General features: G+C 42.3%; 1 protein-coding gene across 2 annotated transcripts in view; it reads right to left on the bottom strand.

Moving 5' to 3' along the window:
* The window catches only part of cps1 (carbamoyl-phosphate synthase 1, mitochondrial), a 66,734-nt gene that overhangs the window by 19,642 nt on the left and 19,640 nt on the right, over nucleotides 1-27,452 (bottom strand). For both annotated transcript variants that reach the window (XM_088605754.1, XM_088605755.1), the window contains exons 16-29: nucleotides 25,357-25,485; nucleotides 24,678-24,822; nucleotides 24,269-24,479; nucleotides 23,529-23,727; nucleotides 22,964-23,140; nucleotides 21,029-21,147; nucleotides 16,425-16,566; nucleotides 15,599-15,664; nucleotides 14,793-14,856; nucleotides 14,100-14,281; nucleotides 11,100-11,294; nucleotides 9,396-9,463; nucleotides 5,811-5,886; nucleotides 1,196-1,273 (exon numbers count right to left, since the gene is read on the bottom strand). In XM_088605754.1, the coding sequence (XP_088461880.1) occupies nucleotides 1,196-1,273; nucleotides 5,811-5,886; nucleotides 9,396-9,463; nucleotides 11,100-11,294; nucleotides 14,100-14,281; nucleotides 14,793-14,856; nucleotides 15,599-15,664; nucleotides 16,425-16,566; nucleotides 21,029-21,147; nucleotides 22,964-23,140; nucleotides 23,529-23,727; nucleotides 24,269-24,479; nucleotides 24,678-24,822; nucleotides 25,357-25,485 (1,851 nt within the window). The remainder of the gene's footprint in view (nucleotides 1-1,195; nucleotides 1,274-5,810; nucleotides 5,887-9,395; nucleotides 9,464-11,099; nucleotides 11,295-14,099; nucleotides 14,282-14,792; nucleotides 14,857-15,598; nucleotides 15,665-16,424; nucleotides 16,567-21,028; nucleotides 21,148-22,963; nucleotides 23,141-23,528; nucleotides 23,728-24,268; nucleotides 24,480-24,677; nucleotides 24,823-25,356; nucleotides 25,486-27,452) is intronic.

The raw sequence follows: 27,452 nt of genomic DNA, 5'->3' as shown, positions 1-27,452 counted from the left end.
CTGTTCTGATGAAGCAGGACCCACCAAACCTCTCACTCACTAGCAACAGCAAGCTCTTGCTAATTTTCCTCTGCATCATTAAACTCCTTCAGCAATTACACATAACAGCACTTCAAGCACTTAGCAGCTTATTATCTTTAACTGCTTAATGCTATAAACTGATCTTAACCCAAATCTTCCTCACAATTATCAATATATAGTTTAGGACACAGCTGAGTTTTTTTTTTCTTTTGCTGCCATAAGCAAAAGGCGGAGAAACAGTTGTGTAATGTTGAAGAATCTATCAGGAAAGGGTTTGGTGATTTACTAGGACAGGATATCTCCCTTTTCACTTTAACCCACCACTTGAAAGAAGATCAAGAGGATCTGAGGACTGGCTCAAGGAAACTGAGCTGTGTGGAACAAGATGAACTTTAACATGGACACCCAGCGGCCATGATTGACTGAAATGGGAAGACTACCCCCAAGCCAGCCAGTCTGAAGCTGAAATTCAAACTGGCTGGACCAAAGACAGCAGCATTTCTGAAAAGTTCTGAAGTGACATACTATAGTGGACACAACTGCATCCCATAGGTCACTAAAGCACTAAGGCTCAACTTGATGTATGACAGTAATGTGGGATGACTGCTGATGTAAAATAATATTCTCTCTTTTTTATTTAGCCATATCCCATATCTATATTCAGAAACCTCCCAGGAAAAGTATCTTCTTGAAATATTAAAATCCTACTTTAAAGAAAGCCAAGTACATATGCAGAAAATATCTATAAAAATGACATTTAGATTTTTATTTTTTGAGGGTGTTCCTCCTCAAAACTTACAAAATCCCACGTTAATGCCAGGTCACCATGCTATTTATGCTTCAGAAATACACATGCATAACTTACAGACTGACCACAAGCTACTGTGCGTCACTGCTCTCTCCATATCAAAGATTGCCCTTGGGGGAAGAAAGCTGTAAAAACCAATCGGGTGCATGAAACAGAAAATAAAATTAGAAATGGGAGAGATCACAGCTGCAATTTACAGCAGCACTGTTCTACAAGTTAAAAAGGGTTTCATGCTACTGCATACAGTGGAGATCACTCACCTTCCCTATTAACCTTAGACTTGCACTCTCGCCCTTTGTACATTCACTTGCATTTGATCCATCCTGCTATGATATGGACAGTAACTGGTCAAATCCAGTTACTCACCTTCCCATTCCTTGCCACTGCATCCATTTCTATTTCCCTGGCTCCCTCAATGAACTTGGTGATGACAACTGGGTGTTCCTGCAGCAAAAAAAAAAAGCAGAAAGTGGTTGAGGCATACTTACTGCATTGTGACGTACAGCATCCCACAGAAAGCAAACCAGGGAGACCACTTTACAGCACAAACAGGAAGGAAGCTTTTATCCCTGTAACACATCAGTTTGGTGAACCCTTGAGTCCTATGACTTGCTATGGGCCAACAAGACTGCAGCGACATCAGATAGAGATGCAGCATTCCCTCAGTCAAGCACTCTCCTGCACGGCACTGTGGAGCTCGAGAGAACGTCAAATCATACATGACTCTGGTGCTGAAGGTGGTTCATGGTTGCAGGCCCTCACTGGTGTGCACTGCATGGGGCTGTACCCATAAAGCCCACAACACCAGCACCAAAGAGTCTGATAAACAGCTGCAGGTTCCAACCGAGAGGGTACAGATTAAAGAAAAATGGGATATTCTGGATTTCAAAAACACAGAACTTTGTGTTTACCTGCAATTTCCTCATTTTATCTTATTACACAATGTGGCACAGTGTAATTGAGCAAAAGACCATGTTCCTTTGATTAAGCAGCTTGCAGTAATGTGAGAACAGAGGCTAATAACTTAATAATAATTAATCAATAATAATATTTTTTTTAGTTAAGTGAGCTTTTTTGTAGCTTAATGCTTCTATTATTCTGTTCTTTTCAGTCAATGTGCCATTTGCCTCATCTTTTCAGGTCAAACAATGTACAACCGCTTCCCAGTCTGACCTGAGAGGGCAGTGGCAGGGAGTGTTATGAAACAGCCTGTTCATCAGTCTGGAGGGCAGGAGCTGCGTAATCTGCCAGGTGTAAAAATAAGCAGGCAGAGGGAAGAGGAAGACATGTGCCAACTGCAGCCGGAGCCCCAGGACAGAGAGGTAACAAAACTGATCTGCAAAGCCAATAAACCACACAGGAACAGGGAGCACTTGAGACAGTGTGTCACCATTGGACTCACATAACATCAAAGACATCATCCAGGCAATGCTTGGGGGACAGTGCTCACTTGTGTTTGCTGATGTGGAGAAGGGTCTGTGGGTTGGGGGGGGGGGGGGGGGGGGGGGGAATCGTCTCCCTATTTAGCTGGCAAGTGGGCAATGAGGATGAAGCCGATACAAGTCTGGAACCTCAGCGCGTGAAGGTCACTGATTCGTTTAGTACAAGAGGGAAACGTCAAAAATGTATTGTAATATATAATTACACTGTCCATAAATATAAACGTATAGAAAGCAGACGCCTTTACTAATTGTCACATCAGAGGTTTCATTAGCAATTAACGATTTTAATTAGCAGGGCAGGACATTTAAACTGATGCCCACTGTGTTCAGAGTTGAAAATAAGATTAGAGAACTAAACAAAGATGGTAAAAGGCTATTGATGCCCAGTAACCACTTCAGCACAAACTTTTAGGGGGGATTCAGACTTAGAGGAGTTTGGCTTTTCAAACAGGCACAGACACCAAATGTCTAAAACCTGCAGTTCTTCTCGGACTGACTAGGATTCCTGCTCCTACAGCTTCTCATCAGCGGGGTAAAACTAACCTGTCTCAGAGCAGGCATCAGAGTACTGGGAAGGTCGTGGGTTCACACTCCCACTGTGGAGACAACTGTTGTGACCATTGAGTGTGATACTTTACCTCAATGGCTCCAGTCTGTCGGAGGCTAGACTGTGATGGATTAGCATCCTATCCAGGGGGATGTCAAGAGTTCTCCATCTACTTAGTGGTAAAAGAAACTGGGACAAAATCTGGCCCGATGAGCCTGTAAGCTCGAGTATGGATGAAAAATCTATCTCAGGCAAAGTGTCAGAAAAATCCAATCTCATCCGACAGGTACAACACATGGAGACACCTGAATCATAGTCAGTCTCAAGTCTTTAAGGGGATAGCCTCTTGGGGGATAACTCTATTTCGCATGGCTTCTTAAATGTATTCCCAGGCAGATGAAATCACTTGTATGCAATAGCTACCTCTTCCAAAACTTTGCTTCTGCTTTCAAAAAGGCTTTGTATAAAGGTATCTGTCCCTGAATTCATTTTAAAAACTGTTACTATTTCAATCGCTGGGAGATACAGAAGGAATTAGTCAGTGCTTAGAAGATGAAGACCAATATTTCAGACATTCCACTTGTTCATTTATGAAGGTCTTTATTGAATGTAAGAGGGATCAAGAGATGAACATTTTGCAGTTCAAGTGTCTGCAAAAAAAGAAAAAAATGAAACAGGTCTATTTTTTTTTAAGCAGCAAGCAGTTACCAAAGAAGTACTATTACTCTTCATTTGAAACAATTACTTATTACTCATTGGGTTTAACAAACTATAGATATTTATACATTACATCTACTGACAATTGATTAATCTCAGTAAGAAGTACTGCAGGACTGAATTTCAGGTGTTGTTTTTTAGACTGGTCCTTCAGGTAATTTACCTGCAATCTTCACCAGCACTCACTAGAAGGAATCTGTGCTCAATTAACTTTGAAAATAAATCATAATTAAGATCAATATGATAAACCATATTTACTCAGCTGGTAAATGCTATCTGTGAATAACTGTTTCGGTGCAAATCCATTTATCCACTAAACAGGCACGGTGCTGCCCAGACCCTTATAGCTGTTATTGTGCAACTTTTGTACACAGCTTTTGGACATGCAAAGACGTAAATTAAGCTGCAATATTTAGTTTAGGATGTGGAAATACAACCAAGATTTACATTTAAAACAAATATCTGGGCAATTCTTTTCCCAAAGAGTTGTGGGAGTATGGAACAAGCTATTCAGCCATATTGTTTACCAAATGGGCAAAATGGGAAACACGGTCTCCTTATGTTTATAATCTTTATGTTCTTATGCTGTGTACAGTGCATTATCTCAAAATCCAATAAAGCTACTTTTTTATGCTGAGACTGGTGAATGCAAAATTCATTTTAGCATTAAAAATGATACTGATCCATCGCTGGAACTTAGTTAAGTCTAAGTGAATTATGTAAGAACAAACATGTTTTTTTTTTCCTTGTTTTTGTATCATCTATTTTTAAATCACTTCAGGGCCCCCGTGACATATTACACTGCCCTGAAAGTTACTCAGATCTCTTTATGCAGCTTCCTCAAAGAATACCGCCTGTAGTAAAGAAAAAGCAATTCTTATAATAGTTTGATCTGTTCAAAGGTTAGCGTGGAACAGAAGGGGAGACCAGGGCATACGTTTTCAGCTCCACAGGCAACTAAAACATCCCTCAACACAGAAAAACTGTCAAAGCAAAGTGGGAATCTTTTTTTTTATGGAACTACCTCAATACAACATTAGCTGCTTTTGACTGCTTTCAGATCCTATGCATCTGAACAGTTTCCTGATGAGAAAAACAGAAATATGCAAAAAACAAAACTCCTTTATAGAGTTTCACATCCAGAGAGAAAAGCGAAGTAAAAACTATTTGATTATTTCATTTATTATGTAACACAAAGAGTCAACTGTGCATTATCCACAAACGGTTTATCCAGGTTGTGCATAGCATTGGTTCTTTAATTGATCTATTGATAATATACTTTTACAAAAACAGAAGCAAGTTGGACATTTAGTTCTTTTTATTTTCTGATATAGTTTATGGTCTTTATAGCTGTTCTAAACAGAATTCTTTGAAAACTTAATTCTATGTGTCAGGAACGTGGTTTGATCTTATGGTTTACATACTCTCATTTGCACTCTGTTGTATTACAGTGCATTTCACAATTATCTAAATCCCTATGCACATTTTTCATTGACAGTCTTTTTTTTCGAAGCTTTGTGATTTGTCGACTTTATTTTCAAAATCAGTTTTTTTTATACCATCAAAGGCTATGGGTCTCACAGATAAGATAAACTACTGTTTGAGGTACAGGACAGTTACAAAAAGACCAGTGTACTGTATATGATCACATAGGTTACATTTGCATAAAATGGAGGTAAACGATGAATGTGTGTAGTCTGTCTTGCATAGACTTTCTTTACATGTTTTTTTGCGTATCCAGATCTCCACTCCCTTCATTACCCTGGACATGAAGGAGCTATTTAAAACTACAAGGTGCAAGAGAAGACTAATTCTGAGGCAGGCTAATGTCAAAAACATAGTTGCTCTGTTTTGCACAAGCATTAAGAAGTTTGCATGTCCATTGGAGATGTCTGAACCTCCAGGAGAGAAAGACCATTATTACCACAAGCCTCTTCCACAATGTTCCACGTAGAAGCACAAACCGTCTTTCATTCACTAAAGAATCTCTGCGACTCTTAGCGTGTCGCCGGCTGGACTGGACTGCGTTTGCCTTTCGCCACCCTCCCTGAAAATGGCGCCGAGGCTAAATCAATCAATCAGCTTTCAGTGCAGAAGTGAGGGAAATCATGGAGTCCGCAGATTTCAGTGGGAATGACGCGAAAAAGAAAAAGAAATAGCGCCCCTAAGGTGGAGTGAGGGGCAGAGAGCTGACAGAAGGCACCGACCAGCTGTGCTGCACCCAGTCGATGAGGGGGCAAACGTTGCCGCGGAGATGCCCCTCCACTCCGCTTACCTGCGACACCTGCGTGGCCTCCTCTAGAAACCGCTTCATCTCGCCCTCACCGTACACCACGTTCATTGCCGAACCGCTTCATCCAAAGCGAGAAAGAAAGAGAGGGGGGGAGAGAGACAGAGACATTCAGGTCAGTAATCACTCCAGGCTCTTCAAAATTACTTTTACTTTCCCAGCAGAACTGTGTTAAGGTTTGTCATTAAAAACAAGCTTTTAGAGTAAAATGACTTTTTTTCTTTTTAGCCAAACAAGCCCAAATCCCTTCGCACTGCAGAGGAGCATTAGTAGATGTGACTGGGAATGAAGCTGTCACAGCATCTCCCAGACCAGCCTCCCAGCACACTTCATCAGCTGCCCATTAGGCTGTGAGCTTCAGGGTATGTACTGCGCTCACAGACAGGAGGGGGACTGGGCTGCATGTCTGAAACCACAATGATGCCATGCATGCACCACTCAGCGTGGGCTCTCCAGGAAGGCCAAAATATCCACTGAGATAATATCTGCACAACAAAATGTAAGACAGGTCTTGTGCTGCAAGCAAAGCCTGACAGAGACACTGATGCAGAATACTTATACCGCAGGTAAACCATTTACCAGAGCATTGGGACAAAATGCCTCAAAGTCTCTTCTGATCACTAAAGCTGGTCCACCAGGGGCAACGAAGGGTGTTCTGGTACATTGCAGCTACAGTCTTTACCTGATGTCACCAAACCACCTGAGTACTGTGAACACTGCTCTTCTCACCCCAGTGAAAACTAAGAATGAGACTTCATGTGAGATGTGGAAGTGTGTCTCCTCTGAGGGATTTCATATGCAATTAAAAGATGTCTCACATCCTATTCTCATATTCTTTTCTCGGTTACCCGATTAAACACAGACTTTATCCCGTATTTAGTTGTGTGTTAAACTAATTGAAGTTGTTTTATTAAATGATACCTCAGGGTTCAGAAAACACTTTATTAGCAAAACACTCAGAATCGTGCCTACTGTAGGCAAGAAAACACAAACTTCAAGGGTGTCGGCCAATTTACAGTGTAAGGTGATGATTAATTTTTCATCTGATGCTTTCAGCTAGTAGAAGCTATTTTGAAGACAAGACCCCAGAGGGATTTTAAATTCTTTTTTTTTTGCAGAATGATGAGTGGAAACATGCACTCAGTCATTAATTGGAAGATTAACAAGATTGATAAGTACATTCATTAACATTCTGATGAGGAAAAAGGCGGCTGCTTCCCTCAAAGCTTTCTGAATGCAGCTTTCCCTAGATGTCTTTGGGGTACTCCACCTGAGGAAGTTTCTGGAACAGACGGTCCTACTGGCCAGAGAGGGCTCACTCACAACAGCTAAAAACAAATTTCCCTGACTATGAAATGAAGTATCCAAGCAAGCAAGTTTCAACCAAACCAAAGTCCAAAACAGCACCACCAGCCAGTGGTTTAAAGCATATATTGATCCTCAAAACTGTGAAGTAAATATATCACACTTCTGCTGATGTTTTTGTCTGCTTATGGTAAAATGACCTTAGAAAGGCAAATGAAAACACGAGTGAGAATTTCGAGTGTCATCCTAAACAAATATTTCCTTTTACCTTTTCTCACTTGAGAACACCTCCCACACATTTACCTTCTAAAAAATGTCCTCGACCCTCTGAACCACAGAAAAGGCTGAAGAAGACTGCTTTACTTATTGAGGCATCTCACTGGGGCGCTGGGTTTCTGACACGACAACTAAAACAAAGTCCCAAAGACAAGGCTCCTCACTGGCTGATGCGATAACAGCCTCAGGAATGCCTCATAGCTGGAATAATAATAATAAAAATAATAATAATAATAATTGCTTACACTTATATAGCGCTTTTCTGGACACTCAGCTCAAAGCGCTTTACAGGTAATGGGGACTCCCCTCCACCACCAATGTGCACCTGGATAATGCGACGGCAGCCACGGTGCACCAGAACGTTCACCACACATCAGCTATCAGTGGGGAGGAGAGCAGAGTAATGAAACCAATTCATAGATGGGGATTATTAGGATGCCGGGGTTACACCCCTACTCTTTTCGAGAAACATTCTCGGATTTTTAATGACCACGGAGAGTCAAGACCTCAGTTTTACGTCTCATCCGAAGGACGGTGCCTGTTAACAATATAGTGTCCCCATCACTATACTGGGGCATTAGGACCCACATGGACCGCAGGATGAGCAGCCCCTGCTGGCCCCACTAACACCTCTTCCAGCATGTTGTGCCATGTTGACGCCACATGCCCAAATTCAAGATGCGATGGTAACAGCCAAAAGTTCCTTGCTTTAAACTCACAATCAGGAATGTTAATACCAGCTGGAAGCCTGCAGGGCAAAGTATGATTCATAAGGCATTGTGGGTCTTCCTCTTGTTGCTTAAGATGCTCTGCTGCTTGCAGTCTAATACTGTAGCAGGAACAAAAAATCAAATCGCTTTTAAGGGTTAATGTCTCAGGATGGGTGTACAGTATGTTGTCTCTCCTAGGTTGATGTAGAGTCAAGCACTGAGTCAGGCTGAATAATAACTGTGGCCATTCAGAAACTAGGCCTTCTTAAAGGAAATATTCACGTAGCAATTCAGCTTACTCTTTACTCTTTGTTAGCTACTATTTAAAAATTAAAAAAATTAAAAAATGAGTGTGTCACTGTTGACACAGCATCTTAGGATGATATTACTCAAAATTTAGGTAAGTATTTCCTGGCACAGACCTGTGTATGGGTTGAGAATGCACACTTCCACAATTATGACGTTTCCACAAGAAACAATTTGAATCATAGCATATCAAATTGTAAAATTGACTAAATAAATGCAATGCTAAATGCTTTCAACTAAAATAGCACTAATGTGAACAGCTTCCAAAAAGTTGCAGTGGTCTCTCCACCTATGGCAGAAGAAGCAAGAGCTTGTGCTGTTTATTGGTCAATACACAAATCTTCTATCCATCCGTTTCCTAATCTCTTCCTCCAATTCAGGGCTGCGGGAGAGCTAGGTTCCCTGAGCTAACCTCCCTGAGATACAATGGGAGAAAGCCAGGATACACCCTGGATTAGACAGGGGTGTATGTGACACTCACACCAGGGCTAATTAAAATAGCAGTATGTTTTTGGACTGTGAAACTCCACAAAGACTCCACACAGACAACACTCCTAGTCAGAAAGTAAACTAGAGAGCCACAGCTCTGAACAGCAGCAATGCAAACAACTGTGCCATCTCTTCTGCCATTGACAATGAAAATAAATCCCTACTGGGGATACCACCTTAGAAAAATAGGGCTTCCTGCAAATTTTTAGACCCTGAAGATGGAAGGACACTTTTTCTGGTCCCATTACTATTTTTGTTCTGCATTTATGCTGCAATGTGAAAAAACGAACAGGTTTTAACAGAAAAAGACCCTTTCCAGTGCTTTACTGTCATGGAAAAAAAACAGAAACACTAGTCCCTTGGGTATAAAAGGAAATTAACTTCACTACTGGCCTGGTGTTTACAATAGAGTGGATACTAGGAAATATTAGGCAACACATTCACAAAAGAGGAACCAGTCAGACCTGTCTGTACAAATTCTCACCTCAGAACATACGAAGGTCTCAGAAGACAGGGATAACCAACTTTATTGGCAAAGGCAAAGGCATCTTCCTAAAACACAATACCAAAGGAAAATAAGTCATCATGCAAGAGTTTGTCTTCTGTCACTGGATTTGTCCAGTGACTTCTGTCAATGTGTGTAGTAAGATGCTACACATCAGTCGGTGGTAGCGAGTGCCATTTTCTACGCAGTGGTGTGCTGGGGCTCTGGGATTAGAGCAGTGGATTCCAAAAGGCTGAACAAGCTCATCAGGAGAGCAAGCTCTGTCATTGGGTCTGACCTGGACCCCTTGGAGGTAGTGGCTGAGAGGAGAATGATGTCCAAACTAGAAGCCATCATGGACAACTTCTCCCATCCCCTCTATGACAGGCTTGCAGGAATGAAGAGCACGTTCAGCAACAGACTGATTCATCCACGGTGCGACAGGGAGCGCTACAGGAGGTCATTCTTGCCTTCTGCCATAAGACTGTACAACACATCCACCTTGCGTCTTGGCAGAGGCAACATTGACAGTGACCTGTTTCTGGACTAAACGCATCTACACATCTACTGCTACATCTGTTCTCTTTCTTTTTCTTTTTCTTTTTCCCGTTTACAACCATTTTTTGTGCAATATATGCCAGGGACCTGTGCAATACATTTATATTTATATCTATAGCTACATCTATATTTATATTCATATGTGTGATACGATTTTCTGTGTACTGTTCTGTTCTAGTTTGTTCTTGTGTGTCCGGACTGTGAGTAACTCTTGTATTGTATTGTATGTATTGTACTATTATTATATAATTCGTTACACTGAGGCTGTGTTGTGTGTGTTAAGCTGCTGTTGCACTGCAATTTCCCTCACGGGATCAATAAAGTACCTATATATCTATTTCTTGTCAAATGTCTCTGCCATCCAGAACATTCCAGAGTCTCAGGCAGCCTAAGAAGCTTAATTTCTGCGAAACCTCAGGCAAGCTGCAGCATCAACACAGAGGGCACCAAGTGAGACTGAAATAGAGAAACAGCACCACCACTTGTTAAAATAAAGACCTGAGCCTGTGTTACAGGGATGATTTGTGGTTGATGAAAAGTAACAGCCTCATTTATCAAAGTGGTACTTAAGGCGATTTTTTTCTTAACAAGCTCCAGAGCCAGAAGTAACTATTAGATGCGTCTTAAAAGCGAGGAATTCAACTCATCCTGACCAAGCCTAAAAGGACTCCGACTTCATGAAGTCTTCAAATAAAAGTGCAAAAACCGTTAAAACACCAGAAGTCTGGATGGATCTGTGACGCAATTAAAGGAACACATTGTAGGTTGTTTGACAGCGAAGAGCAATCCTCAGCTGAGAAATGATTTATTAGCAACCCCCACCTCTTAACAGGTGGGACTCACTTTCACAGGGAAAGCAGCTACCAGGTGTGCCTGAGACTGTACTAAACCTGGAAAACTGGGTCACACCTTAGGTTTGCCATTTTTTCAAAGCCCGGTATGTGCACTTCTCTTTACCTGTCACCAACCCCTGGCAGGCAAAGACATCCCAAGCATCAGAAGCAGAGAGATGTGCTTCAGGTTACGAGGGTGGGGGTGGAGAATAACTCCCCGTTTCTGCTCACCACCTGACAACAGCACCCATCCCCTCCGGTCCCCGCTGGGAGCCAAGCGCAGCGATGGCCAACCAGTGGCCGTCCTCCTTACCAGAGACCTCAGAGCTTTCCATGGAGCCTGCGCCACCCCCAGCTCGTCCAGGATGCTCGAGAAGACGGATCTCTCCTCGGCCCGGTGGATCTGCAGCGGGCTCGTGCCCAGGAGTTTCACCCCGTTCTGGTGGAGCGGCATGGCCAGGTTGTTGGGTATCTGACCCCCGACGGAGATGATGCTTCCACTGCAGCCCTGAACATGGGAGGAGAGACGGTGGGAGATGGGGAGAGGACGCAATAACGGAAGGATGACTGCAGGAAAGACAGGGCTGTCTTCGATACTCCATGGTCCGCTGATTATGCCGACATGCTGATTTTGCACAAGAAAGTAATTCAGATGTTTGATAAAATATCCCAGGGATTCCAACCACTATAACTGTCATTTTATCTGTGAGCCATTCAACTCTTTTTGTGTAAAACAGGGCATTCGAAAAAGATCTATTACATCTAGCTAAAACAGGGACCAACAGTATATTAATGCTATATCTAGGATCCCAGTCCTCTGCATGGTTAAAACAAAACGGAAGCAGACTGCAATCCAGATTTTTCACTGAACTGCAGTTTCTTACACGGCACTCTGCTCTTAAATATCAAGCTTGTTTTTTTGCAAATCTAAACGGACACACCGGGGAGCCAAAATAATGTTAAGTATATTGCCTTTTGTGCTTCATTAGTTTAATTTGTATAAGAGCCTCCAGATCATAAAACCTGTAATGGACCAAACTGCTGGGAAATTTGAGTTGTAGCTTTTTCCCTACAACAAGAAATGAAGTGTGTGAGACATCGTAACACAGCCAATTCCAGAATAATATATTTTTAAGTAGACCAACCTCCCAAAACCAGACAGAGAGGTTTGGAGGCAGACTGACGAGAGAGCACTGCATTTGGACTCCTGTCTCTGTCTTTACTCAGCAGTGAAGAAAAATACTTTATAACATCACCTGTGTTTATAAGACATCACTAACTGTCATTTAATTTATTAACCAGGCAGGAATACCTTCATGAGCTAACTATAGATAAGATATGCGTGTAACTGACACAAATATGTGCTTTTATGAATGGATCAATGCTATTCCTGATTTATGTTTCAGAATTTATGACTTTAAAAAACCCAGATAAAATTAAAACTAGGCATTTAGGAATAGCTAAAGTACTGTAGAATTTCCTCAGTAAACCTGCTTCCTAGGATATGCGCAACATCCTTCAATTTCAATTGAGACACAAGCTAGACACCCAGTGCTTTCCTTCTATTTTTTTTACAAAAGAAGGACCTCCAGCATACAGCAATCTTGCCAGCACTCCTTTAAATTACATCTCAAGTAGTGTCTATTCTGCTGAGCCACGGGATGACTTAGATCTCAAATCAGTGTCTTATTTTTCCAGCTTGATAGATAAATTAGGTATCAGGTATCTGTTATCTGGAGCAGCCGAATAAATAGGACCTCAGATGGCTGTTATTTTCCTATCTCTGGTGAAGGGGAAAATCACTGAAGAAGGGGTTGCTTAAACAAGAGCCCCTGCTGTAGGGACCTACAACTGAGCTAGTGAGTTAAAGACAAAGCAGACTTTAACATGTAACTGGTTAACCCAGTACTGTAGTGTTAAAAGCTGCCAGTAATCATTTACTTGAAAGAAAATGTAGGATCCTGTAATATATCTACCTCGCACATAAAACTATTGATGTTTTTGCCAAATTTAGGCATACACCGTGGTGTAATGTGGAAAAAGCTGCAGGGGATATCAGCAGTTTTTTAGCTGCACATTGGTTGAATAAATTAACTTATTTGCTAAATGACAAGTCAGATCTGATAAGTCCCCATCTTTCCTGACTAGCTCATGGTAAGATTTAATTGCTTAGAATGTGTTCTAATTCCAGTTGTCCTACCACATGCTATGAATAGCTCCAATAGGCCCAAACCACTTCATCAGTATCACTGATGATAAATGTTGATAAGTGTGTTAAAGGAGCAATCTTTCGGTATTCCAAATAAATAATGGCCTGAGTGATCCACACTATTCTCAGATTGCTGCTCCTGGGGTACAGTCAAGCTATCCTCTGCTTCTAATCACCTCAAGTCCAAAACACAAAGGAGCTGGAACTGAGGGAAAGAACTGTATTGTGTTCGAAAAGGCACAAAACAGTGTTTACCACAGAAATATTGCATATATAGAGTAAAAACTTGAGCAAGGCAAACCCAATAAAGAGATAATTATTCAAATTTTAAGAAACTTCAAATGGAATCACTTTTATGAAAATAGCCTATCCACTTACAGGTGTCTGAGTAGCAGGCTAAACCATTAGACAGCATTTAAAGACACACTGAGGTCAATACATGATCCTCCCCTTCCCTCTGGAAAGAAGGTGACGAAGATGCCACACCTCTTTATCTCTTTCCTAGCACATTATGTCAAATTTCGACACACTCTTTCATAGGTTAGATGTATTCGTTCAGGCAGCTGTTTGTCACGCCGGGGCTGGGTCCTCGCTCTCCAGCCAAACCCACGCAAACGAGTTGTCTGTCTGGCTGCCTATCAATCAGGCACCCAATCATCCAATCAAGCTGCCAGTTAAATACCACATAAAGGCTTGATGCACTGCTAGACCAGGGCTCGGACATTTAGCTACTGACAGCCCTGGTGTCTCTTCGTTTAAGCTGTCAGTCAATCTGTCCGCCAGGAACCTGGGCAACCTGCTTGTCTGCTTGAAAGCCTGACCTGCTCTGACCCGTTCTGGTCTGCTCGGGACCTGGGCAGCCCTGCACCGCAGGTACGCGTGGCGCGACACTATTATGATGAAAAGTTGCACGGAACACTGTGAGAAATGGCCTTAACAAAAGGCAAACAAAATCCTTCATCTACCTTACCTTTCCTGAGCCCACAGAACCAGTCTCCCCTGGGAGAGGCCATGGTGTCTGCGCGTTCTTAGAACGAGCCATTCCGGGGGTGCTGTGCCCTCCAGCATGAGCGGGCGAGAAACAGAGAGTGGGACGGGACTGACCTCCTGCTGCAAGATGTCCAGCACACGCTCCAGGGTGAGCTCCTCGAAGTACAGCCGGTCACACTCGTCGAAGTCTGTGCTCACTGTCTCAGGGTTGTGGTTCACCACCACCGTGCGCCGCCCCAGCTGTCGCAGAGTCCGGATGCTGGAGACTGCACACCAGTCAAACTCCACACTGCTCCCTGCAGGGAGAAGCAGGAGAAATGCACACCAGTCAAACTCCACACTGCTTCCTTTAGGAATAAGTGGGAGAAATGCACACCAGTCAAACCCCACACTGCTTCCTTTAGGAATAAGCAGGAGAAATGCACACCAGTCAAACTCCACACTGCTTCCTTTAGGAATAAGCAGGAGAAATGCACACCGGTCAGGCTCCACACTGCTTCCACACTGTTGTTTTACAGTAATCCTGTCCAGCTGATATTTACCTGCTTCACTTTTATTGCTCATTCCATTTATTTCTTCCTTCTGCTACCTGTTGACCTCTCAATGTGGTGTTTGAAACCAACAGAATAAAGCAGTGAAAGCAATGTGCATCACTAGGCCTGTATACTGAATTCATTTCACAAAAATGAAAGACAAAAACTCAGAACTATTAAGCTGAGGTATAATTTGAGAAAAGGTGAAAGCTGAGCAACGTGAATGAAATCAAATGAAGTGAAAGTGCTCAGCATTAAGTTAAGCGCATCTCACCAATGTGATAGGGCCCACAGCCAAGCACCATCACTCCCTGATCAGTGAAGTCCAGGTCATGTTCCTAATGGGGAGACACAACACAGGAGAATCAGTGGCAGGAGCTGTGCTAAATTAGCTTGTTGACAGTGGAGATGGGAAAGGGTGTGTGTCATGGGACATATTCATCTGCCCCTTCCACGTCCGGTAATCTGCATCCAGTAAGAGGAACTAGAACAACCAGAACCTACTGTGTGTCTCTTAATCAACACCATGTAAGAGTGGACACAGTCAATGGTATTCCATTAAATCTTAAAAAGCATAGTATTACTTCCAATTTAAACAGCAAACTCCCACAGGACTCTGAGATCAGGACATGTCAAAGAAACTGAGCTGTGCCCAGAGTACAGAGCTATAACTGCAGGCTGAGGTCAAGTATATTATTTCTTTGCTCAATTCTGAACAGACTCTCACTCATAAAAAAATAGACAGTACCCATTTGTGCAGCTGGGTATTTACTGGAGTAAAATGAACTGAAGTACCTACAGCAGCTCAGAGGTAGAACAGCCAACAGCCTATCTGGGACTTGAACCTACTGTACCACCTAACAGTACAGATACCAGGAGCCTAACCACAGCTCCACATCACTGCCTAATATCACCAATAATGAAGACATTTTACTTTATTCTGTGCATTATCAACATAAATTATGTTTAAAAAAAGAAGCTACCATCTTGCTTGTCAGGCTACCTGTTGCCCATTGTTATGACAACTTCATGGAGTAGCTTCCTGGCAGGTTCTGGAAAGAAAGCTTTGGCAGGACTCACCTGGCCATGATAAGTGCAGTACAGGTAGTTGGTCACAGCAGGGTACTCAGCAGCAAGGGTGTCAATCTGATAACAGGAAAAGGAAAACTAAATTTCACCAACAAAAAAGGTCACAACTAGACATGTGATACACACTGAAACGTCCCACCAAAAAAATATTGCAAGAAAGATCTAAACTCAAGCCAGGGGCTGTAACCTTGTCCTCAATATGCAAAGACAGAAACAGTGAGGAATCCTGGTTCGGAAAGATTTATGCGTCACATGTGAGGAGATGGCATGGTTCAGACAAGATGGAAGCTACATGAACTACATTCCCCAGAAAGGAGTAAGGAATGACATGCCGGCCTCAGATCACCTGGACAACTGGTCAGAAGACAGTTTAAGGAAAAAAGGGAAGCCGAGACCAACGTTGTTCCCCATCTTCTGTCTGGAGACAGAAGGCAGATCCATCGTAGCGCGTGGCACAGTGGGAGAAGCAGCAATCGAGAGAGGGACCGAAGGACAGAGCTGTGGAAATGATTGTGAGTTTCGGGTTTTGTAGTGAATTCCTGTAGACAGAGTCTAGGGGAAGGCAGTGAGCAGCCAAGCCTCTTGGCAGTGTGTGTAGTGAGAGATGTTGAAACGTCTAGTTCAGACGCTCAGAATGGAGCTTAGGACTTTGTTTGGCATTTTTAAGTTTTTGGAGCTTCTGTGCATTGTATAAAGAAGAGCACTGCTTTTTCACTCTGCAGCTACTAGACTTCATTCTTGCCTATTAAAAAAAAAGATGTGTTACAGTACACTGCCCCCAGGTATGATACAAATACCAGCCCAAGCTCTCAGCCACCTGTTTGACCCAGGGCCTGATGTTCTTGCTGAGTCTCAAGTCTCTGGCCTCAGTCTCTGTAACTCCCAGGATCCGGCCAAGCTGTCGATCAGAGAACCCATCTTGCTTGGCCTTATGCAACAAATCTTCTGGCACAGTGGAGCTGGACAAGGGAGACAAAATAACCGGGAGGAATCTTTACAATATCTGGGGGACACCATCATCTATAAGACATGGGAACCGAAACCTTTTTTGAAAAAGTCTGCAAGGTTTTTAATTTCACTTAACTATTGAAGGTCTATGCAGAACTAAATCCAAACTGCCACGTGCCTTCAAATTCTCTCTTCAGTTTTCTAATAAGTTTGGGGTAAGATTTTAACGTTTTCAAGATTGTGAAGATTGTGCACTTTCATTAATAAACAATGTTGTTTAAATTAAACTATAAGGTTCCTGCAGTCACATCAAGAGCATTTGTAGGATGTGGTAGTTTGGAGGTCTTAGAAACAGCAGCCTTCCATATGAGTTTTGCTTTGAATCATTTAGATACTTGGCGCCCATATAAAGTGTAATTTCAATTATTTCTGGTAGACCCAAAACTCCAAATACTCCCACTGTCCAAGTGCAATGAGATTATTTTTAAATACTTTAAAACAGAAATCACAGATTCCATACCGTTTCTACATTCTGACAGTTGAGAGATGCAATGGCTGTTTGTCTCTCTGGCTGAGAGCACAGCAGTTTGTTTAGTATTTCTTACCAGTCGCAGATGAGAGATAAAAGACAGATATCAGCAGAGGGCAAAAGAAAAAAAAAACAGAAAGAGGCTCGTTTTCTCATCTAATTGATATGCTTAAAGCATGTCCCAGACTCCACTGCCTCCTGTATCCTCCACACGGCCGAGATTCCCTCATTACGCCAAAATCCCTGCTATCATTTATTATTAAACACCGGCGAGAGGAGGGAGGAGATGTTACAACAACCTCTATACACAAAAAGGAAAGACATGAATTTTCATTCTTTGGATATATATATATACATACTGTATGTATTTCTAAAGTAAGTTCTAGGAGTTTTTTTTTTGGTGGATGCACCGCAGCGAGGGAGAGGGAGTCGAAGAGGAAAGCTTCTGCTGTGGGAAGGGAGACTAATCTCTCTTCAATCCCTCACCTCCCTGGGGGAGATGCCTGCAACCACCATGCTGGCTCACTTGCAGTTGTGAGGCACGTGTACCTGCTAGACAACCGCCCCTGCACTGGTGGACGGGTCGGAGAAAGACTGTCCTCACTGGGAACACTGGTGGCCCACGGGGATACCACGCCATAACCTCAGATCAGAAGGCATTGAAAGAGACTGGCGTGACACGTAAGTGTTGACAAGGAAATAAATCAAAAAGTTATCCGTATCCTATAAGCTAAACAGAAAGACATCCATTTTTACATTACTATTTGGCGACGTATGAGAAGTAATAGTAACAGTAGTGGCTGTCTGCAAAATTCAATAAAGAAAGTTTATTGTGGTTGAAGTTTCCCTCTCGTTTATCCACAAATACAGTACACAACTGCAGGCCTGCTAAAACAAATGGAAGCCTCTACATTAACTATATATCATGAGGCACTCAGGATGAAGGAAGTTTGAAGAATAGACAGGTAAAATGAAACAGTGTAATTTCATTTCTAATTAAACAAGGCTCGAACCAGTTTACTGCAATGTCGCCCTAGGTTTTCAGTATGACAGGCATAAGGATTGTATGTGTACCCAGGCTCACAGAGTGCAGCTCCCTGTGAGATTTTTCCTACTTACACACATTTATTCACTGCATCAGAGGACGCAAGCCACTCGAGGGCTGTTCCCTACCCAGAGCGGCATTTATAACCCAAATGTCAGCCAAACCACACAGCTTAAAATAAAAGAGTGGAGGGGGGCTGGAAACAGATGCTCCTTAATTAATGCAGGTAGGGGACAGGGTCAGGACAGAGATGGTAAATCTTAGTTTAGCCACCAAGTAGTATGTGATACCAAGGTCTGCACTCTCGTCTCTCTTCAAAAGGCAGACATTTATCTTTAAAGTCCCAAGAGTAGGCGAGAGCCCATAAGGATTTGACCCATCACCGGCTTATCATGCAGGGTAAAAACATGACTTACTGTCCTATCAGCCGCTATCTACACTTCCTGCCTTGCTCACGGGTCTCCCTGCCTAGTGCCGTGCACGGCCTGGCTTGCTTGCTTTCAGAGATGTGACAGGTCCAGGCTTCAAGGCAGATGGCGGCAGTACCAGCTCCGCTCGCCGCAGCGCACTGCGCGTGAGTCACATGTGACTGGGCCTGCGCTTGGCTCCGTGTCACTGGTGCGCTACTGTGAAGTCTGCTATTGCCCCCAGCACCCAGCAGGCACGAAGCCTTGATGGGTATGCTGCTCAGGGCAGCTTCCACGGAGGGCATCGCAGTCTCAGCCATGTCGCATCGCGCTACCTTCATATCAGCCCTGACTGCATCCGAGTAGCTTAGTCATGCTTCCATTCTGCTTCTGAGAGTCAAGATGAGCCGCTGGCCTGTCACTAGGAACGTACACTTGGATTTCAGAGTGAAGGACAGATCTATATCGCTTAACTTTCCCCAGGTTTTCCGACCGCTCGTGTAAAACACTTACGATGCTTTAGGAGTGTGGAAGGGCGTGACTGTACAGTACCCGAGAATTCTGTTTCTCACTAATCGTCTCAAGACGTGAGACCGAAAGTCAACCCACACCAGACACGACTCCGAAATGCGTTCCTTTTTGACACAGCCTGTTAGATGCGCAGGCCCAGCAACCACATTGCTTAATTTTAGATGACCACCAAGAGCTCTCACCCTGCTCTGCAGATACATTTTTCGGCTTAATCACTTTAATATTTTTTGAGAACTAAATAAAGCAAATCACTGTTAATAACTCATGGTATTTTTTTCTAATAGATAGATACTTTATTGATCCCGTGAGGGAAATTGCAGTGCAACTGCAATAATGATATAACAGTGCAGTAATGATATAACAGGTTTTGGTTAAATGTGATTTAAATGTAACAGTACATTAATTCCTTGAATTTCTACACATAGGAGGGGTCTCACTGGATTCACCATCACTGAAGTGTAACACCCGCCAAGGTGATGCACAGCAGCCATTGTGCAAGAGCAGCCCAGCTATACTATTCCACAATTGCATTATGCCCTCTAATCCTCTACATCTGAGAACTGAATTTTATGCTGAGGTGTGTTAAAAAGCATTTAACCTTGCATTAAATTGGTAAATTAGTTATTTTCCATTTGCACTAGGGAAAAAGATAGCGACAGCTTCTGTAGTAGAAATTCGAATATTTCGCAAAACCATGTTACTTTTATATTCGTCACTCACTTCACATGCTTCCAGTACGGATATATCTTTACTGCTCTCTTTCTTAAAGAGAGAAGTGTTTCTGTGAAACAAAGAGCCCAGGAAATGCAGGTGAATGGACCATTTCTTGACTACTACATTTTAAATATCCTAATTTGATGGTTACCCTTATCTACTGTTTACTGTTTTTTATAGTGGAATTGGAAAGACACACCTCTTTTTTACTGATAGTTTCTTAAAGAGAAGTACAGTATTTTTAGCCATTTGCGTTTCATGTCTGAAGAAAACATGGATTTCTGGAAGAGTTTAATGACCTATGATGTTTACAGTTCCTGCCAAAAATAATTTCCAATATTAATAGTTTTAGGTATTTCTTATCAACAGTTGAAATTAAACTCTCAAAAAAAAAGAAATGAAAAGAAGCTTAAATCTTTTCAATAGATGAGGATATTGTCAGAGTAAAGCCTCAGAAAAAGAAGCCATGGTATGACAGTATTTCAAAATTCATACCCCCTTATTATTTAAGAGTAAGTATGGAAGCAGGTGTGCTTGGCCTAGCGATCAATGAAAGATAACAGTTCACAGTGAGCTCTATAAAAAAACCTTACAGGATTCCTGCCTGGAAAAGATAATAGCCTTGTGCTGCTAGTTCACATCTTTTCAAGTCAAGTTGCCTTGTTCTTTAATTAACTTCATTTTTAAAAGGCATTGTGCTTCCTTTGTCTGAGCCTATTAGCTCCATGTTCTGCTAAATCTTTGCTTCAAAATGCCTTTGTTCATTTTGTCTTGGTGAATTTTTAATTTCCTTTGATTTTTGTGTTTCGTTCTAAAAGGAAAGGAATAGAAGTGAAACTTCTTCACTGTGGTGCAGTGCCATCTTCTGTTTCTGCCACTGTACTACAACAATGGTAAGCAAATGAAGCCCTCAAATTTCAAGTTATGTTAGGTGCATATATACATATTTCTCTGCCAAAATGTAAACTTATTCAATGTGATGTTAAAAAGCAACAGTGCCGTACGCTTATATCCAGACCATACAGAGAGCTCACCCTAAATGCTGTGTGAACAAGCAGCTGGCACTGAAATTTTAACAAATTTTACGAAAAACCCTGCAAGATTTTGAGGTCAAAATACTTACTGATTCCTGCAAACATCCTAGAAGATCACTTTTGGAGTGCCCACAGAAAAGATTCCTGTGGCCAAAATAAAGGAGACCTGCAGAGAAGTCCTGTCAGGCAGACATGTTGAGTGTTGTCTCTCACCTGGTGAACTGGCCAAGATGTTTCTCCAGCTCAGTGATGTGACGCAGTTTGTGTAAAAACCACTTGTCAATGGCTGTCAGTTTGTGAATTTCATCCACTGTCACCCCATTGCAGAGAGCCTGACACAGATAAGTGGGGGAGAAGAAAGAATATGAGCTGGCCATCCTACACAGTGTGTGGGGCAAGTTTACCTGTGAATGTGGGAACAGAATTTGAGAAAATGTACCAACGAAGACTTGGTAACTCCAGACAAATGGATACTGTAGGAATACCACACTCCACAATGTGAAAAAAAAAATAGATTTTCTATACTACAAATGGCATCTTCTTTTAAATCTAAAATAAATTCCACTTGGGTCCTCTGTTTTGTGTTCTACTGTTGACTCTGACTGCATTGGACTGACTTTGTCAATGCTTTTGAGGATTTTACAAAATTGAATCAGCTGCCCTTGTAGTCTTTTTGTTCGGGCCTAAAAATGGTTCAGTTCGTTTTGCTTTTCAGTGCAGGACATTCCCTTAAGCTTTGAAACGTATCTAGTTACTGTTCTCTGAAATACCTTTCTTGGAACTCGGTGACCAAATTGTACACAGTATTGTAAATGAGGTCATTCAAATTCTACTTTTTGAAATTTGTGCTGCACTTGTACCTAAGGAATTTTCCCAATGAACATTGAGCATTTTCACAGTATGCCTTCTAATGTAACTCATAACCAGAAATTCTAGATCCAGGAAACAATATAATATTGCAGTCCATTACAAGGCTAACCTTGAAAGTTATTGATGTCTCTGAGCTTTATGTGATTTGGCCCATTACTTCTAAATAAATCTGCCAGCATCAATAAATTCATTCCACACATGAAACATTCTCTTTTCAAAGGGTCAGTGAAAAAATAAAGGAAAGGTATTTTCAAGGAGAGTGAAAACACTATTGAAGTTGTACCCTCAGCATCTACAGTCTTGTTCTGAAGCTCCCAAAAAAGTTTTTAAAAGGACATAAACACATTAATATACATAGAAAGGCACATTCCAAACCACCGCAGAACAGAGGGAGAGGAATCAGTTTCAAGTCAGACAAAAATACAGTGTCCTCCAGAGGTATTGGGACAGAAGTCAGAATTGTTATTTTTGATTTACTGTATAGTCAAGCAATTTGTATTTGCTTGAGATTTGCCATAATGTTAACATGAATGATCTGTATAACATAACATATTACAATAAGTACAATATAACATATTGCAATTTGCTGTGTATTACAAATATTAAACAAATATTTTATGGGCAGTTGAGACCAAGACAAGCATTTACCAAAGTAATTAAATGTTTGAAGTGTGAAAGGCAACCAAGGACTGACTTTTACATTCTGAAATGTGCCCCAATACATTTGGTCGCTTGAAATCACTGGATTGAAATGATTTTGTTCTAATATGAGCAAAGTTTTCATGGAATCACCCAGAACAAATGCACATACAGTAAGCATCGTACTTAATCACAAATATAAACTGGCTTGACTTTACCTCAAAAAACTTTTTTACATTTGCTGTAAATTCCAAGAAATTAATACGACGATTAAAAACAGAAATTTCCAGAAATTGTGACACGCAGTCTTTGAATACTTTACCAATTTACTCCAAACCCACACCAAATGGACCAGAAGGAGCAAAACTAATTGATACTGGATAGTGCCGTTTGCTAGAAGAAAGGCATTCACATGAGAGTGGAAAGCTTCATCATAGATTTAGATTTTGGTCTTTCTTTCTTACATATAGTGTAATGAAATGATTGTATTGCAATGGGCCCTGAGAAGGATGTGGTCACAAGAAATGAAACTTCACTTCTTCAGGAAGAAGCACAGCCAAGAACAGGACAGAGCGACAAGGTCGATCAGTCGAGCTCTTCTCTCTAAGATCACGGTTGTGGCCATGGCTGTCTCAGTACCTTTGCCAGGGAGAAGATGCGAGTGCTGGAGGGCACGGCCCAGTCCTGCTGCAGGTCCTGATGCTCAGTCCAGGCCTTCTTCATCGGCACCTGGGGCACAAAGCCATCCACAGAGGGGTGGCACATCCGCAGGGCCTTCTGGATACTCTCCTCGAAGGTGCGCCCTATGGCCATGACCTGGGGGGACACAACAATGCCGTTACTCAGTAACGCTACTACAGGCGCCTAGGAGATGGACATCGGAGATCCTTTCAAAGAATCAGAAGGAGAAACAGACGTTTTCATTATTACAATTCTCCTGGTACGGATGATTTCATAGCTGAGCTCCTCCACATGAAATAAAAGTGCATGCAATATACCAAACTAAACTTTATTGCATCTGACATTTTATTGCACTATGGGATTAAATACATACTCTGCTATTTTACTCACATTCACTCTATATCTGCCATTCCTGAGACCTGAAACGGGTTTCAAGGTGAGGGTGTTCGCACTTATCGATACGAGCGCATGTCGTGCATGCGCGCGGTCCCCGGCATGTGTCTGCATGGGCGAGCGGGCTCACCTCGCCCACACTCTTCATGGCACTGCCAATTTCTCGAGACATGCCCTGGAAGCGGTCCAGGTCCCAGCGAGGGATCTTGGTGACGATGTAGTCCAGGCTGGGCTCAAAACAGGCCGTGGTTTTCCCCGACATGGCGTTCTTGATCTCTGGAAGCGGAATGCCAAGCGCCAACTTAGCAGCGACAAATGCCAGGGGGTAGCTGGTGGGAAAAAAAACAGGATCGGAAAATTATGATTATACCGGGGTCTGGAGGCTGCGAGCTACACTCTACTTTCAAATAAAAAAAAAACAAAAAATACAAGCTACAAAGAGAAATGTACAGAATACATGAAAAAGCTCTTACTGCAATGGGAACCCATTCAAATAATTCTTACTGCCTGTCACAAATTGCCCAATGTATTATAATTTCTATTTGGATTTAAATCTAACCATTGGATTCTTCTATCGGACAGCTGCTGTAGCACTGTCTCTGCTTCTGCAAGCATGGATACCTGGTCTATTCTTACCCTGCGCAGTGAACCTAGCTAGCCTGCGGACATTACTCATAAAACACAAAGGCTCTCATCCCAATCTCTTGTGAATGTTAAATTGAAGGTACCTGTTCACGGTGCAAACAGTTCTTTTTAAGTTTATAACTTTAGAGGTTTGGGTTTAGCTTTTATCTTGATCTGCTCCTCCCATCTTAAAACGTGAGCTGCGATCTCATCATGGAGGCCGATGTACAGGGCCATGTGTCTCACCCTGTGGCTTTGGAGGCCAGAGCGGAGCTGCGGGACAGCCGGGCGTTAACCTCAATGATGCAGTACTCCAGGGAGGCAGGGTGCAGGGCGTACTGGATGTTGCACTCTCCCACAATCCCCAGGTGCCGCACGACCTTGATGGCGGTCTCCCGCAGCATGTGGTACTCCTCGTTGGACAGGGTCTGGCTGGGGGCCACTACTATGGAGTCGCCTAAGTGGAGAGAAAACCCCCTGCAATTGCACCTTCTCTTTGCAGAATGGTCCTGCATTTCTACACAGACATCTGTTGATCCCTTCTCACGTCAACCAATCAGGTATAAAGATGGCATGACAGGGAATGTGACTCTGGGGATGCATCAGTGCAAATGGGGAATTGGGTGCTTTCTTTTGACGAATGAGCGCTCTGTACCTGTGTGGATACCGAGGGGGTCAAAGTTCTCCATGTTGCACACTGTCACACAGTTATCAGCTACGTCCCTCACCACCTCATATTCCACCTCCTTCCAGCCCAGGAGAGATTTTTCTACCAGGATCTGTCTGCTCAGCGCCAGGGCCTGTGGAGAAATAGCCCAGCCAGTCACATGGGTACAGTAGGCCACCACCCCCAGCCAGTGAAACTGAAGAACGGGTCCAGTTACAGTATCTGCCTGCCATGTGGAAATGACATGGAAGGAACTTTGTCTTATTGTATAATATAGGCAATGATGTCATTTTGAGGACTAAATGCAGCCTTTGTTGTGACAATAAAATTAAGTAGACGAGGACCAAGAACATACAATTCAGCCTTTATGCTTGCATGCCTATATTTGATCCATTTCAAGTTTTGCAAGCTGGCACCAAATAGAATAAACTTTATTTTTCAATCTATATCATTGCACATTTACCCATAAAAGACAGTACCTATGAACAAGCTGGAAATATTTTTATTATTGCTGAATATTAAATAATAAACATTGCTGTTAGTTACTTACAAGGCCCTGCAGCATGCAGAGAAATATTGCAGCTGCCAACCTCATAAGCAACAACACCTGGTTTGCTTCCATGAAATGAGACTGCTTGATGACTAACTCTTGAATTGACTAACTCACTTTCCTGGCAGTCTCCAGGAGCCTCTCCCTGTTGGCACACAGGCCAGAGCCCAGCCCTCCCAGGGCATAGGCAGAGCGCAGCATCACTGGGTACCCAATCTGCTCGGCAGCCTGCAGGGCGTCAGCCACCTGCGGGAGGAAACACGAGTCTATCATGCGTGTGTGGACAGCCCTTTCGATCTAGACCATAAATACACAGTGCCCCCCAGTTTGTGTGTTTGTTACAATCTGAGTGTTACTGTTAAATAAGACGCCTCCAGGCAGAAACATGCAAAGAGCTTCCTGTGCAAAGATTCAAGCATATGAAATATAAAAGGAATTTGGTCCATCCATCCCTTTTAAAACTGTTTTAACCAACACAGGGTCATTGGGGGGAGCTGGAGTCTATCCCAGCAAGCAACAGACACAAGGGCAGAATACACCCTGCATGGAACATCAGTTCATCACAGGGCACACAAACACAAGCACACATTCAGACCTGGGCCAGCTTTTCCTAAAAGGCATTCAAACTACCGGTACTGTATGTCTTTGAAATGTGCAGGGAGGAATACCCTGTTCGTCTGAGCTGCTGCGGAGGACTAGACCACAGTTTCACAACTAGGACAGGGAAAAGGCATGGACAACAGCAACGGGTAGAGCTTGGAGGGATGCAAATCCAGCCTCAACACGCACTTGCTCGGCTTGATAAAGGACAATCGCCCGTTTAAAAAGGTTGGGAATACAGTAGAGATTGCACGACTTGCTAGAGTGTGTACTAATTGCAGGACGTCTATTGTGAAAGAAAGTTTATTTTGTTAGGGAAAAAAAAGTATGTCTTTGGGCTGACTGCGGGTGGAAAACGGAGCACCCAGAGGAAACCCATGTGAACATGCAAAACCCACGTTCCAGGTCAGGAACTGAACGCAGGGCACTACTGCTGCACGGCAGCAATATTAATCACTGCACCAGCATACCACCTAGAGTTAGGTCCAACATATACACTAGGAAATAAGAGCAGTTTCAAAACGGCTAACTGCAAATAGTCTTATCTAATTCATATTCTTGTCCATAACACGCTTATACTTATATCTATTATATATTTTACACTTGAACCAAAATATGAACCAGAACAATAATATGGAAATCGACATAAATATTTAAAATTTAGGACAAAATAGGCATTAGTGGAGGACTCGGGTATTACTTCACAACTCTTTTTTCAGCAGTGCAGTTGATTTGTTATATTTAATTTGTGAATAAGAAGCACCTCTGACGTATCTGAATAACTATTTGTAAGGAATGATCTTAGCAGGTGGGGACCTCAGTAAGAGTAAGCGACAGGAGGAATGAAAAATAATCGGCCTGCCAGAATACTTCATTAAAATTTACAGTTCCGTACTGGGAATGTTCAAGAAAGAGAAAGTGGAATGAATAAAAGCATAAAGCCTTGAAATGACTTGAGTAATAGCAAAAACTAATTGGGTAATAAACCCATTTTGAACTGCCCCTACTGTGTGTTCCATACTCAGCACTCAGTTACTAAAATGAGTTATGTACACTAATTTCTCCAATGTAAAGTAATAACCAATGTGTTTTAAAGACAAAAGAAGTCAAGAGCACCAAGCTTCAGCCAAGCTGTTACACCAGTGGCACATCTCTTTCTCTCTCATTACAGTTTACACAAGTATGCATCCATAATGAGACAGACTGCTATTGCCTATTAAACTAGTAAAGCATGACATTTCATTATCGGCAGACTCCTGTAAAATAAGGTTTCATCCCCTTTTCAAAAAACTAAATTAATATGAGCAGATAAGGTGTATAACGATCTTGATTTGAGGTGATGAGATCTTCACGGCAAAAAATCACCTTTATAACTAGAACACCAAAGAAAAAGAAAGTACGATCATTAAAATAAGAAGCAGTGAAATTTTATCTCTGCCAATAAGGATTTTAGATGTTAGAGCAGAATACTACATTGAAAAAACTTCAGTGACAGTACTTCACTGACTCAAGACCTCTTAAGGGAACTAATATCTGCTATTTCAACAAGACTATGCACAAGGAATTAGTGGTTCAGGTGCGTAGCTGCGTCAGCATGCATAGTCTGCAAAGGA

The sequence above is a fragment of the Lepisosteus platostomus genome, chromosome 14 (genome assembly GCF_059453375.1).
Source record: "Lepisosteus platostomus isolate fLepPlt1 chromosome 14, fLepPlt1.hap1, whole genome shotgun sequence".
NCBI classification, from domain to species: Eukaryota; Metazoa; Chordata; class Actinopteri; order Semionotiformes; family Lepisosteidae; genus Lepisosteus; species Lepisosteus platostomus.
This window is presented reverse-complemented; position numbering and strand designations above follow the sequence as displayed.